The following is a 15,106-nucleotide window of genomic DNA, read 5'->3' as shown; positions in this document are numbered from 1 at the left end:
GACTTAGTTCACATTTAGTACCGTTTACTATATTTTAGCAGTGCAGACATTTGGGCTCAAACCAAGAACCACTGTGAGTCAAACACTCCCCTAGACTAGACTATCCTGCTTCCTCTTAAACGTCATCACCTCTCCAGTATTATAAATCTGAGTGGGAATCTGAGTTTCTTATCTCCATCTCTCCCACTCTTACGGACACACACCTTTAGAGAAGAACAGAATAGGTGCTTAGGGGTGTGACTCCTTAAGGCACTATTTTAAATCCTCAATGTCTGGAGCCTACTTGTAGGCATCCCTGAGCAAGTTGGCTAATCGCCTGGCTGCTCACTTATGACATGCATCTAAATAATCACCTTTTTCCCCAAAAGGCTCTTTCAATAATAGCATCGGCTCAAAGACTGAAATAGTCAATAATTCCAACTTTTTTTAACACCTCCATAATGTAGGACACACACTGGCAAAGTTTCTTTTTGGGGAGGCAGAACACAGGAAGGTCCTAACTGTACACATCCCAGCAGAGAACCACATGACCCTGGAGGAGCAAATGACCCAACCCCCCACACAGGGTGGGGGGTTGGGGCCGATCTGGACCTAAACACCAGCACCCGGAGGCAGCCCGCTACAGGGTGTTCTGACAAGAGGGACGGGACACAGCGACCCAGCAGATTTATGGGCACATGGAGGGGGGGAGAGGAAAGAGGCAGAGAGAGAGAGGGAGAGGAAGAGAGAGAGTTTTCATTATATTGTTTTATTATTCGTTTGAAAACATTGTATAGACGAATTAATTAAACGTTTTAAATCTTTAGCACGGTTATTTGATTATAATTATGTTGCATCTTATCTAACTTTTGTGCTTTGGCGATGTAAATAGGCATTTTCCATGCCAACAAAGCCCACTGAATCTTGAGAGAGAGAAGATTTAGAGTGGGAAGAGAGGGGACAAAGTAAAGAGTAGAGAGAGGGAGAGAAGGTGAGAGTGAAGAAAGAGAGAAAGAGAACGTGGGAGATGAGAGTAGAGTGAGAGGTGACAGTAAACTGTAGGACAGAGGAGAGAGAGGAAGGAAATGAATAAAGGGTAATGAAGAGTGGGGAGGGGTGAGTACAGAGGCCTTGTTTCTTCATTGCCTTGTTTACTGCACTTCAAATAGAAGCCAGGACGCCAAGACACAGGGGTGTGTGTGTGTGTGTGTGTGTGTGTGTGTGTGTGTGTGTGTGTGTGTGTGTGTGTGTGTGTGTGTGTGTGTGTGTGTGTGTGTGTGTGTGTGTGTGTGTGTGTGTGTGTATACAGGGGGTAGGCATATTTTTAGCACTTCCTTCGAATATTTTCTTTAAATGCATCAGCACTTTTCCGTCTATGGTAATTAATATAAAGTGATGGACAAGAGCGAATCTGTGATTTCCTTCCTAATATGGAACTAGGGATTATCAAGGTGTTTATTAAGCATCACAAAATTATGTTCCATGAAATCTAATGCAAACAGGTAATTTCAGTCCATCTAACACATACACATGTATATATTGGATACATGACTATCATAAGTAATGGTTATTGAATATTTTAAGATCTTGTTGTCCATCACTTCAACAAAGTCTGAATTCAGGAAAGCTCGGGCGCTATTCATTCTTTTAAAAGAGGAGGAAAGACAGAAAAAAAATGAGAAGGGGGGCTTGAGGGATCAAAGCCACTGGAGGCTATCATCAAGATGGCGTACTGCTGGTTGTGCTGTGAGCTCCTATCTACACCAGATAAGGAGGGAGGATGAGGGAGGGGAGGAAATACCTTGTTGTGAGGAAAGAAGCAGATAGAGAGACGATCAGGCAGTTAGGAGTCTCATCAGAGACTAAACAGGGCAGATGTTTCCTACCTACAAAGTCTACAGTCAGGCCTTTCATACATACTGAACATCTGGTGAACTTTGAGTACATTCGTTTTTATTAGAATTACCGCATTTTTGTTGGGTCGTTGTTTTTTCCGTATAGAGTTGAAGCACTTTGTAAAACGCCTCAATTAGCCTCTCTATGAAGTTTTTACAAATATGGTAATCATTACACTGTTATTGTTGTGATTATTATTATCATCATTATGCTGCCATTTCTTTACATGTTTGAACTTGCCCGCGTCTTGACATGGAATGAGAAACCTTAACATGGAAAACTTAACAGCCAAGCTCAATATGTGTCTCAGGAAGCCATTTGTTGGCCAATATCAATATCCTGCATACCACTGATCAACCAAACGCCTGCCCCCCCGGATTAAACAAACCTTCTCCCATCGTATTTATATCACCCACGCACAGACCACTGTGGGAACCAGTCGCCCACCAAAAAGGAGTCCCTTTGTTTGCGTTTTATTTAATGAAGGATTCGCCTCGGGTTTTCTCTCATTTGTTTGTGCCATTGCCCACGATCACAGCATTCTCTCTGCCTGACATTCTGACAGACTAAGTATAGCGTCGGAAACAATATCTGGGGACAGCAGGAAACCGCAGGGGAATGAAATATGTCTCCTCTTTTAAAATACGGTGCTTTCCTCTCAGAGGGACAGAAGCAGAACCCAAACTCGTTCTGCTTTGCCGCCTATCATTTTGTCAGTCTCTTTTTGCTTGTTACACTGGCCATATCTCCTTCTCTGTTTTACGACTTTCCCATGAAGCCGACGCTGGAATAAGTGTGTGTTTCCGCGGCACACCCTCTCTCATTTTCCTCCTCACTGGTCGGGACAGAAATAGGTGTGTGTTTTCGCTGTGTTTTGCTCGGTAGCTACGTATGTGCAGAGGTGGCATACTTGCACTGTTTTCTTGGTGCCGAATGTGGTTTGTTGGCTGCCTGGATCTGGCCAGAGATCAGCAGAACGTCTGGGCCCAAGGCCAGACCCATTGGTCTGAGGCCAGGACACCTCGGCCACCCGCGCTGGTCTCTGCCCACATGCACACGCCCCATACTCACCACAGGACAGAGGCCTGTGGCAGCCAGATGAGAGGCCCCTGGGAGAGTCTGGGACAGGATTGCTGCCTTCTGCCAATGGTGTTCATATGGGTCGCCCCGGACCAAAAGAGGGAGGGGATGGGGGGGTGCAGTCAAGCACAGCACATGACACAAACTGGGCAGGAAGGTGCAAGACCACAAAAAACAGTCTGACACAAAACTAGCCCTCCCACTGTCGCTTTCATTCAACCTCAGCACATGTGCGCTACAGTGAAATTCACCATTATCTAGCTGGCAGATAAAAGCAGAGCAATGAAGCCTCTTGGAACAACAAAACGACATGTCACTCCCACAGACACAGACACACACCCAGACAGATTCTCATTTGCCCGGGTAAGTGAAAGTTATGGTTCAGCCTAATTCCCAGCAGGTTATGAAAGACCATACTGGTGTAATTGCAGCAAGTGTGGGGTCTCTAGAGGGGAGACCACCCCTGTGTCTAAAAGTACACAGAATTACAAAGTAACCTATGATAATATCCTGGCATTCTCCTGGAATTACAGAGGGAAATATTATACTAAAGGTTCACTATAGAGCTAAACCTAATACTTACAAGGTTTTAGCTAGTGTAAACCACGAAACCAATCAAAACATGCAAAGGGCTGCTCTAAAAACAACTCCATGAATCATAGGTTTAGAACCTTCCACTTTGGGAAGTTCCTCCTTGATCTCGGCCATTAAAAAGGACATTTAGCCAACAACGTACATAATACTGAGACCGATCAAGTCAACAATATTATTTCATGCAAGTATTTGAGTTGGATTTAGTAAAGAAAATAATTCATGGGTCAACAATAGCAGACCACATAGCTGGGTGTGGAACCGTTAGGGTTCAGTTAAAGACTGTTTTGAGGCGTAAAGAAACGTTCTGTAGGAGGAGTCCTCGAGGAGGAGGAGGAGGAGGGGCTCTGGTTAACACACTCCGGACAGTTAATGAAGAACTCAAAACAGGAGCTGTGCAGGAGAAGATCAGTACTAAAGATGAATAACAGATGCCAATGTTGGAACAACCTATAAATTAATTGCATGTTTTAGATTATTTCTGATTATGATTCTAATTTTGAACAATATTTTAGTAAGAAAGACGATAACCTGTGATTGCGAAATATTAATCACTTGCTAATACTAACAAACACAAAACTCATGAAAACTAAAAATAATCAACTCTTTGCATTACAAAAGGTTGTTTCCAATATCTTTGAGGGGAATACATTGATAGTTGGCTGATTATTCCGTTGACCATTGTTTTACAATATACAACGCTATCCTACCTCCAAAGTCCTTAGCCATCTCATGTTTCCCTTTCCGTTGATGCAATAGTTAGACACACGCACACACACACACACACAAACACACTCACACACACACACACACACAAGGAAGCCTTGGTAAAAGTATTTTCTTGATAGTGTCTCTAAGGAATAACAGGAGGAATGGAGCACACGATCTGTGCATAGTGGTGGACTATCATTCAGACCAAATCAGGCGTTGCGGTGAAAACACCAGTTCAACGCTTAATTGTCATGGTGCTAGTGTGTTTAATCTGTGGCGCAGGGGGCATCATGCTGTTGCGGAAAAAGACGCAGCGGCCTGTAGCGAAAATTGTAAACAGAATCAACCTTTGGAAAAAATGCAACCCGACGTCACGTTGCAGTGGCCAATCACGTAAGCTGGCCGTCAAACCAAAAGATGCCCAAGGGAAGTAAAACCTTGTTAACCACCTAAAGTTAGCAGTGTAGCATACCAATGTATACCAAACAACTGTGAAGTTGGAAGAGAGACTGATCGCTACCGTTTTGTCCTTTTCAGCCCTGTACAGCCCTGCCATTAGGGTTGTTGTGGTGAGGTGGTTAAGGTTCACAACATGACGTCACACAAATGAGCCATGAAGTGACCCTCCCACAGCGCCGCAGCAGTTTGCGCTAATCGCCGCAAATGCTTGATTTGTTCTGAATGAGCCCGAGCACGTGCAACCACCATCACACTCAGAGCTGCCCCATCTCCTTGGCCCCTGCCACTAGTCACAGCCCACTAAACCCTAATACCTAGTACTGTCTGCACCTCCTTGGATGCAGTGTTACTCCAACACAAGGTCTCATGACACAGTCTGTTCCTGCTCGCTCTCCGGGAACCACCAATGTTCTCCTTATAATGTATAAACAGATACGCGTCAAGGTGTTTCAAATCATCAGACAGAAAAACAGCAGTCTTAGATAGAATTTTCACAAATTCTACAGTATTGTATTTTGAGACTGTAGTCAACTCACATGACCAAAACTAACAACAATGGGGTGCGGAAGGGGGGGTTCACCACAGACAATTCCGATTGAAGGGCTCACCCACTGAATATTCATATTTTGTGGCAGGAGGGACAGTTTGGAACAGTAGTTGAATTGATGACATATGGACTTATGGAGTTATGTATCCAGGTCCTTTAATACCGTATCATATAATCATATAATAAAGCAACTTCAACCTGAATTTGTTGGCAGTTTGGAGATATAATGACCAGCTCTTCTATTTGCTTTACTTCTCAATTGCTTAATGTCTGCCTCAATCCAAATGTCTACCATCTCAAAATGTATTCTTGTTCCCACTGGGTTTTCTGGCTTAGTGTTTGTTGGTTTACTCAGATCTGAACGAGGGTCTGTGATTGTGATTAATGAAAATGTGTTAAAAACCTTGAAGAAATGGGTTTCCCTGCATGTGTTTAGTGATGGGATGTCTCACTCACGGGGTCTGAGCCAGACAGCCGGGAGCCACGGTTCCCTGAGAGAGCTTGTTACTATGGAGACTGGTCAGTTCCATCATGTCCACCTGGATGTCCGTGGCGTGACCCGGTAGGAGATCAAGAACTGTCAGAATCTTCTCCACCAGGTTGTCGCCGTGGTGACCAACAGCGCCTGGAGAGAATAAAGACATTTGAGGACGAAAGATAAACTACAGATTAGAAAAGACAGAAATCTGTCATCTATAAGACTTCACCTGTTAGATCCATGGTTCTGTCAACAAAGATAATTGAAGCTTTATTGGGGGCTGTTTTTCGACGGTTTTTCGCCTGGGAGTGGTTGGTGAGTTCCGCCGCGATGAGGCGACTCATGGGACCAACGGCGAAGCTCTCTTCCCTCGTACAGGTGGTCTCAAACAGGGAGTTCAGGGCAGAGGCGAGGGACTTTATCTCTATCTGTAGATTCGTGGGCAGTGAGGACATGTCCACGTCGCTGATGTTGCCAAACCGCTTCTTCTCTGGACGTTTGGCATTAATCAACTCTAGGTCAGGAGGAAGCAAGGGGAACAGGTGGGCGAAGGCTGGGGCCAGGAGGAGCTGCTGGGAGACGGGAGCGAAGACCACTGGGGCTTGCATCACCTCAGCCGTGTAGTTCATGTTGCCCATCCATTCACAGAGCTTCTCTTCCAGCTGCTCAAACACAGGCTTTCCTTCCAACTCGACACTAACGTTGTTAGCAAGCAGGTGAACAGAATGGGCAACGGTGGTGAACACAACGCAATACTGAAAGTGACTAAGGGATATGATGTCTTTGATAATGTCGACTGTTCTACCTTTCAGCAATGTGCTCACCACAAATACAGCCTTTGGTTCGTTTTCCCCACTGGACTCAAAGCTGGAAAACTGTTTAACATTAAGGGCTCCTGCTTCAAACAAAGTGATAGCACCGCCGTTCCAGTGGAGACTCTCGGCACACTTGTCGTCCATAAACACAACAGCTCTCTTCACTTTCGCAAGCACTTTCTCCCACATCTGACCGGGGAACATGGTGAACTGCTCGGTGGTCGACATTTTAATTTTTCTGTTATTGTGTCCCACACGACGAAATCCCAAAACACGTAATTTATGTCAAATGAACTGCATTCCAAAACAATAACACATGAGAGTCTCGCCGTGGTGACGTGTCCGCTTCTCGTCGCGACAGATGTACGTCATTGGTTTGAAAACGCCCAACGAGTTGTCACTCAATCCAGACTCATACCTTAGCTGTGATTCAGACCAACTGATAATACTGATAATCAGGTCAATATTTTCCCATAAATTATACTCATATGATGCAGCTATATAAAAATATTTATTATTATTATCATTATTATATCCATCACACCAGAATTTCCTGATTTTTATTAAAACATGAACGTAAATCATGAAATGGGTGAATATAAAGACTTCATTCGACTGATGTTCATTGTGTCACTTTAGGTAAACTGTTAAACGACTGTTGCACTCCCTCGTCCCCATAGAAACACGGCGTTAACTGTCAAATCGCTCATGTTGCGCTAAACTCTTGATTGACCTCTTAATCCGTTTTGGTTTATTTTGATCAAGAACATAATTAACGATTGTTAATCTAACAATCGTCAAACAATACACATCAAAACATAACATTTTGATTTTACAATGTCCGAATTGGATTTGGACAACATGTGGGAGGAGGAAGAGGATGGATGGCTGTATGAAGGTGAGTTCTGAAGTTGAACCCACCTGCTGCTTTTTGCATAAGAAAATATGGTCGGGGCAGAGAAAGTCATCATGTCCAGCTGACAGCTGTTGCCACACCGACCACATGGAGGCAAAAGGTTCCTCAGTTATGCAAAACAGCATGCAAACAAAGCAACAGAAAAATCAACGTTTATTTAGAAGTTCGGGAGAAGCAAGGACACATGTACTATATTCTATACTTCATACATTCAAAGGTTTCTTTGGCTGTAAAACCAAATTGCAAAGTACCAATCGTGACTGACTGGACCTATTGTTATTTCACACTGACACTTCACAAATTTGTATTGACTTATATCGGTAGGCCTACATAAGACAAAGATTCAATCAAACTCTTATTGCCCTTCTCCCATAGGAATTGAAACCAGGGATAATACAGGTGAAATGGAAATAATATACTGGTATGTTCCTATCTGCAACCCTCTGTCTACCTAATGAATTCTCACTTCAAATATAATCACATCTCAAGTGAATGTTTTTGATATTAGTTGGACCCATCATCGGTGCTTGGAGAAAACGGCTTTCTTTTCCGTTCCCACGCTAACCAATCATGATATATCTGAGCTTGTGGCTTACCATCAACAGTTAAATTCCAGGCTTTCTTCCCTGACTCCATTCTCTAGCTGCACATATTATGCAACATAGAATTATAAATTCAAATTGACCTTTTGGTTCTTTTAATTAAAGATGTTCTGCAGTAATAAAGCGACCAGTCCTATAATTCCTTGCAGTAATTAAAGTTCTAGACGTGATTATGCTCTGAGTTATTTGAGTATGAACACCCGACCAGAGCCTATCTCAACCGATCCTAACTTTTTACTATATTATTTTATACTTTTATTGATATTTTATGTACAGCACAGCCACAGCACATGAAACTGCAAAGGATCATGGGGGTGAGATGGAAACGCAGGTACTGTGCACATATAACCCATAACTTGCAATCTAATTACATTGTATCGACCGTTGTTGAGCTTATAGCATTACCTCCGTCTACGTGTTGTTTGTGTGTTGTGTTCCTGTCTTCATAAGAATGCAGAGGGAGACAACCCAGAGGAAGACAGCAACCAAGATAATGAAGATGATGATGATGACGATAATGATGTTTGTGTCACCATAGGAACCATAAATGCAGGAGCCTCATCGTTATGCACGTGGGTTGAACAGCATGGTTCTGGCTTTCCTGTTCTATCTGTGTGTTCTATCTATCTATCTATCTATCTATCTATCTATCTATCTATCTATCTACCTACCTACCTACCTACCTACCTACCTACCTACCTACCTACCTACCTACCTACCTATCCTCTCTCTCTCTCTCTCTCTCTCTCTCTCTCTCTCTCTCTCTCTCTCTCTCTCTCTCTCTCTCTCTCTCTCTCTCTCTCTCTCTCTCTCTCTCTCTCTCTCTCTCTCTCTCTCTCTCTCTCTCTCTTGTTCTCTCTTTCACTATCTATTTATCTGTTCATACTCTACCCGAAAGGAAGAATTTGCAGAAATCAAAACAAACTCCTTCCTGCCTGAGAGCATTAGGGCAACGGCGTGTTTCCATATTCCTGATATTGTTCCTGATGTATGAGATGTGATGTGTTGTGATGGGTTGTGATTTATTCTCACTGAGAATCCCATCGGGTGTCGTCCGTGCACAGGGGTTTCAATTCACAACCCACGCACTCTGCAATGTCATCTCATACGCACCAACGGTTTCTCTACCAGTGTTGTGATAACCATACGGCAAAGGTGTCACATGTTGTAGATTTTACAGGTTTCCCCTTTTATCACCCTTCTCGAAAGAATGACAGACCAAGGGCTGTCATTTTCACTCTTGCATTAATGTTTACATAAAATGACATGCATAAACAATGCCTATTTATGTTACTTTTACCAAACAACCAAGAAACTTATCTTGTAATATATGTAATATAAGAAAGGGTCATCTGAAAGGGTCTTGCTGTTGGATATTTATATTCTCTGATTGATTTGTTTGACTGACTGATTTGGTGTATTCACGACATTTAACTATATATTCCTTATTTTGTGTGTCTTCGCAGCATAAAATCTCACGGAATTCGATCCACATCTTTGACTGTTGGATCTGGGGGAAGGCCCAATCCTATAGGTACACTGTACTTAGTGTATTCTCAACTCCCACACCCAAACTGCCATCTTTCTGACCAACCACTACTACTACTGTCCTTTGTCTCCTAATTGTCATCAAAGCCAAGGCTCTGGACCTGAACGCCCTGGGCGACGTCCAGGGAATCCCCTTGCTGTGGGTGGACATCGAGGAGAAACCGTGGAGGAAACCGGGTGAGCAGTAGGTCTCCCCTCTTTCTGCTGGTCTTGTGTTGTCCCCCCCTACGGGTTCTACTTTGGTTTAATTCAGTTGTTCTGTTGATCCTGCCTGGGTTTTTTATGGGTCTATTGGGTCCGTTTTGGCATTAAAACACCAGGTTGCTCTTGTGCAGGTGCCGACATTTCAGAATACTTTAACTACGGCTTTAATGAGGACACCTGGAAGGCCTACTGTGGGAAACAGAGGAGAATCAGAGGAGGTTGGGAGAACTTCTCTGCTTCTTCCAGAATGAAGGTATGGACGAAGTTTGTCTCTGCAACGTGCTGGCGTACAGTAGGGCTTAGCTCAGGGTGTGAGATGGGATCTAGTTTAGGACCTGAATTGTAACGTAAGTTGCAGTGTATGCTACAATTTCTTAGCAAAATTGTTGTAAACTATTGGTGGTTGAGCGGTTACCTGTAGATACTGATGGCTGTTATCTCCACAACATTTTTCTATTTTCAGTAGTGTGGGATGTAAAATGTGCTTGTTTGCTTCAGAATTTAGAAAACATTTAGCAGACATGTATTATCACTCAACATGGAGTGACTGTAATTGAAGCAAGGAAGTACTCTAGGAAGTACATTATTTGAATTCCTGTACAAATCAGTGAATTCAAAAGGTGCAAGAGGAGCGTCATTGATATAATAATCCCTTGTATTGTAATTCCACTCAGGTCCAGAGGGGGCGTACAGACCCAGCAAACAAAGAATTCCTGTTTGATCGTCCCTCATTATGCTCTGTATACCAACCAGATCTGAGGTGGGTAACACACTGACATCAACTGGTCCCATCCAGTCTCTTTCCATCCTTCTGTCTCTGTCACTATGTCTGTCTCTGTGGTTGTAAAAGTACCGGTAATAATAATAATAATAATTGATCAGTTTATTATAGCGCTTTTCTAAATACTCAAAAACGCTTTATAAATAAGAAAGGAATACATACAGACAGTACAGACGATCACACAAAAGGGAAAAAAAATAAACAACACCACAACAATATGCAACACATTAAGAGAGTGGGAGAGAGTGGAAGATGGCGGAGGATGATTTGTCAAATGTTGTAGGTGGTCCTGAAGAGATAGGTTTTAAGTCGACTTTTGAATGAACAGAGTGTATCAGAGTTTCGGATGGCCAGAAGGAGGGAGTTCCAGAGGGTAGGGGCGGCGATAGCGAAGGCTCCATGAGTATGTCTATCTATCTGTCCTCAAGCTAGTCTGGAGTTCAAGGCCCAGTACTGCTGTCATGTGATCTGTTGTTTTGTATTGATGGTACATAATATATTATCAATATCTGTTAAGCTTCTGGTTTTGTTTGAAAGAAAACACAATTTAAGAGAAATATCATGAACTGAATGTCTTAATTCGATTGCAATCGATAATGGTTGACGTCATACAGGATATACATCCATGCTTCCCCCACCACAACTCCTCCTTAATGATGCGTATCTGAATCCATTGTCTGTATGTCGTTTTGGATGAAAACATCTGCATATCAGAGTATGTACTGGGCAGCCGGTTGTATCTTGGTGTGTTGGACAGTCTGGTGGACTCATAGGACCAGACAGTGGGTTTGTGTTTAAAGAGAGGCAGTGATTCAAACACTGTCACACGTCACTGTCTGAGTTTAAATCCACATCTCACTGGCGGTTTGTAAACAGACCGACCAAGCAGAGAGCCCCGCCATCCGCACACTTACATCATTAACTCTTTTGACGGGTGATTACGTTCAGAATCACGTTGTCGGAATTGCGTTTTTTTCAAGCAGCAGCATTTGGGTTTTCTGCCGGAGATCTCAAATGTTTTAACAGTCAATTTAATACCATACATAATGTGTCTATGAATGTGAAATTCACACTAAAGATATCACCAGAGAAGAGATATGGTTGAAACATAAAGCTATAAAGGTATAAAATATATATTTTTTTTTTTCAGACCTAGTAGAAGAAAATGTTGTCTCTGTGTTTGTTCTTCTATTATATGGCTTGCTCCCGATCAAAGGAAGTTCTTGTGGGCAGATTTCTTCCTTACCTCTACTTGAGGGAAGAGTGTATGTGAGTGTGTTTGTGTGTTTCTTTATGCATACGTGTGTGTGCGCGTGTGTGTGTGTGTCTGTGCTTTTGTGTTTCTGGTGTCTACGTGTTGGTGTGTGTGTGTGTGTGTGTGTGTGTGTGTGTGTGTGTGTGTGTGTGTGTGTGTGTGTGTGTGTGTGTGTGTGTGTGTGTGTGTGTGTGTACTAGAGCCTGAGGTTGACGAGATTCCACAGTTTTGTTTTACAACCCAATTACAGCTCGACAATCGTTAACGGGAACACTCGCCGTCTTAGCTAATGGCACAGAGTACCAGCTCATATTTTCCCCCACCTTAATGGACCAGGTGCCCTAGTTCAAACACACACACACACACACGCACGCATGCACGCACGCACGCACGGACACGCACACACACACACACACACACACACACACACACACACACACACACACACACACACACACACACACACACACACACACACACACACACACACACACACACAAACCCCAATCGCACCAATTCTCATGTTAACCTATACCTCCTTTTTTGTATAATTGCTCGGCATGTTTGCTGGGGGTCTTTGGCGTATGCTAATGAATATAGGGTTTAATTAGCTCTTTCCAGGCCATTACCAAGTCCCTTAGAGCCAGGCTGACCTCCCCACTCCTCTCCCCCAGCCAGGGCTGCTATGGGGCGCTCTCCCTCCTTCTTGCCTCCCCCCTCAATAGACCATGACGTGCCGTGGTAATAGAAGGTAAAGTGGGCTAAACAAAAAGCAGATAATGGGTTAAAGACAATGAGGGACAATTATCTGCAGCCATGCTGTTGTGTGTCTTCTAGGTAGGCGGGACATAATGTAGCAGCAATGTGATTGGGTCGTTAAGGATTGGATTGTTGGTTGGTTTGATTGACTCCTTGCCTTTTCCTTACTCTCAAAATCACTTTTTCATCCAGTGTTCTGATGATTGGAATATTATTCCCTTCCAACTGGACGTCGGACAAAGTTAGACAGTACGTATAAGGAGGTGGGGAATAAGGGTTAAACAGTATAGTGTTTGATCGGTCAGCGTGGTAGAATAGTACATAACTGAAATGTCATGACATTCTGCCATGCCTAATTGAAAATACAGTACATACAAAATATACATAATGTGAGTGAGAGAATGTCTCCTGTGGTTGTGTGGATATGGTTGTGTGTGTGTGTGTGTGTGTGTGTGTGTGTGTGTGTGTGTGTGTGTGTGTGTGTGTGTGTGTGTGTGTGTGTGTGTGTGTGTGTGTGTGTGTGTGTGTGTGTGTGTGTGTGTGTGATTGTTTGTGTGTTTGCACGTGTGTGTGTGTGTCCTGTTATTGCCAGGGTCGCATTTTCCCTTCAACACTCCCGCAGCGAACAATCTTAAATCCCGGTGGCGGCAGGAGCTTCGTGTCCCATCTGGGTGCCTGTGCAGGCGATGGGGGTTTGGGGCCGGGGGGGGGAGGGGGGGGGGCAGAGATGGGGTTTGTTTTGTGAAGCGCACCCTGTGGGACTGACCCAGATACCAAGGTCCTAATGCCTTCATGGACCTGCAGTGGAGAGACTTCCAGGGGAGACTGTGGAAAAAAAAAGTTGTACGTAGTGCGCTGAAATGGTTTGTTGGAGGCTTCAAGGTAAAGGTGACTGAGGAGAAAAGGGGTGTTATACCATGCCATGGTTCAGCACTCGTCGTTAGTCATCCGCTGTATTTTGGGAGTCTTGTTTGCTTCAGGGTCTGTGTTAAATGTTGGACCGCTCCACAGGAGGTGGAGTGGCGCTATCGATGTGATTGGAGGACAAACTGCTACCCTCAGCAGGCAGGAAGGGCGCAGACGTAACCGAGGAAACGCCAAACAGGTATGTGTGTGTGTGTGTGTGTGTGTGTGTGTGTGTGTGTGTGTGTGTGTGTGTGTGTGTGTGTGTGTGTGTGTGTGTGTGTGTGTGTGTGTGTGTGTGTGTGTATGTGTGTGTGTTTCCATCTGCATGCTTTTGTATGCTTGTGCATAGGCAAATGTTTAGGGGTGAAAGGGTGTGCAAATGTGTGTGTGTGGGGGGTTACAGCATGCATCTCTGTGTGCGTGTGCGTGTTTCGTGTGTGTTTGTATGTGTGTGTGTCTGTGTTTGTGATGGAGGCTATTAATAGCTCTTCATATATTGCAGGTGCTCTCTGAGGCGTCACGTGATTCGTCGGCCAATAAGATGATTTCCTTCCTCCGGCCCAACATCCCCCCGCCCCCTCTACCCCCTCCCCTACCCAATGTCAGCTCTGGTGCTCAGCTTCTCCTCCTGCAACGTACGTGCAAGCGCACACACATACACCCACACACACACACACTCACAAACACACGCACACACTCAACAAGAAACATCCCCAGTTGCTTGCTCATTATTGTGAACTTATGATTCTGCTTTCCCTAAAGCTCGATAACTATGCATCAACATTTGACATTATAAGAACGTTCTAGCCATTAGGTAGACGCCTTTATCCAGAGAGCTGCAGGAGCAGAAGCAGCATGTAGGGGTCATGCCTCTTGCTCAAGGACAATTACAGGTTGGGTAATGACGTTGGGAATTGAATCAGTAACCTTTTGCCTGGGAGTCAGAGACATATCACCTAAAATATCCCCGGTTTAGCCCATTCTTTCATCCAGGAAGCCTGTTTAATTCACCCAGCAACTTTTCGTCAAAGGTCACTTGCTGGGGGTGCTGGGCTGTGGGTTGGGGGTGTAGGGCTTGGATCTTACTCTGAGGTGAACCCAGTGTTTCAGTAGACCTTAAGAAGACACCGTACTCTGGCCAGCTGTGTCAATGACCAGCGGCATTCTAAGGGACCACGTGTTGACCAAGCTGCAATAACGCAACGCTGCCCCGTCCTGCAAACAAACCTGGCGACGTCCAAGGTCAGGAGGCCAGGGGTGACGCCAGATGATCTTCTTACCCGACCAATCGGCATCGTCCATCTGTCCATGTTTTTTTTACTGGTGTGGGGGCCAGTCCTACTTGTGGGGGACAGGTGTGCATAATGCCCTCCATGTGCATCCCTCTGGCGGTATCTCTCTCTCTCTCTCTCTCTCTCTCCCTCTCCAGACTTCCTCCTCAGTCATTCTCGTAATGCAGTAAGCTAGGCTGGCAGAGTCCCCGGTGCTCCCCCTGTCCACCAGATCTCCACAAGATTAAAATAAGAATTTCCTCTGGGATCAATAAATTCATCTGTGTCTGTATCTGAATCTTCAAAGA

The 15,106-nt window shown here is 44.3% G+C and overlaps 2 protein-coding genes across 2 annotated transcripts in view; one reads left to right on the top strand and one right to left on the bottom strand.

Annotated features, from left to right (window-relative positions):
- Positions 1–6,909, bottom strand: part of scfd2 (sec1 family domain containing 2) — an 86,400-nt gene extending 79,491 nt beyond the window's left edge. The window contains exons 1-2 of the mRNA XM_030372615.1: positions 5,971–6,909; positions 5,720–5,888 (exon numbers count right to left, since the gene is read on the bottom strand). Of these exons, the coding sequence (XP_030228475.1) occupies positions 5,720–5,888; positions 5,971–6,784 (983 nt within the window). The 5' untranslated portion in view covers positions 6,785–6,909. The remainder of the gene's footprint in view (positions 1–5,719; positions 5,889–5,970) is intronic.
- A 347-nt stretch (positions 6,910–7,256) lies between these two features.
- The window catches only part of fip1l1a (FIP1 like 1a (S. cerevisiae)), a 13,534-nt gene continuing 5,684 nt past the window's right edge, over positions 7,257–15,106 (top strand). The window contains exons 1-10 of the mRNA XM_030372876.1: positions 7,257–7,454; positions 7,848–7,893; positions 8,351–8,405; positions 8,525–8,646; positions 9,541–9,608; positions 9,710–9,799; positions 9,958–10,079; positions 10,501–10,586; positions 13,633–13,726; positions 14,030–14,162. Coding sequence (XP_030228736.1) covers positions 7,394–7,454; positions 7,848–7,893; positions 8,351–8,405; positions 8,525–8,646; positions 9,541–9,608; positions 9,710–9,799; positions 9,958–10,079; positions 10,501–10,586; positions 13,633–13,726; positions 14,030–14,162 — 877 coding nt within the window. The 5' untranslated portion in view covers positions 7,257–7,393. The remainder of the gene's footprint in view (positions 7,455–7,847; positions 7,894–8,350; positions 8,406–8,524; positions 8,647–9,540; positions 9,609–9,709; positions 9,800–9,957; positions 10,080–10,500; positions 10,587–13,632; positions 13,727–14,029; positions 14,163–15,106) is intronic.

The sequence above is a fragment of the Gadus morhua genome, chromosome 12 (assembly GCF_902167405.1).
Source record: "Gadus morhua chromosome 12, gadMor3.0, whole genome shotgun sequence".
NCBI classification, from domain to species: domain Eukaryota; kingdom Metazoa; phylum Chordata; class Actinopteri; order Gadiformes; family Gadidae; genus Gadus; species Gadus morhua.
Note: the sequence above shows the minus strand (reverse complement) of the source record. Positions and strands in the feature narration are given on the sequence as shown.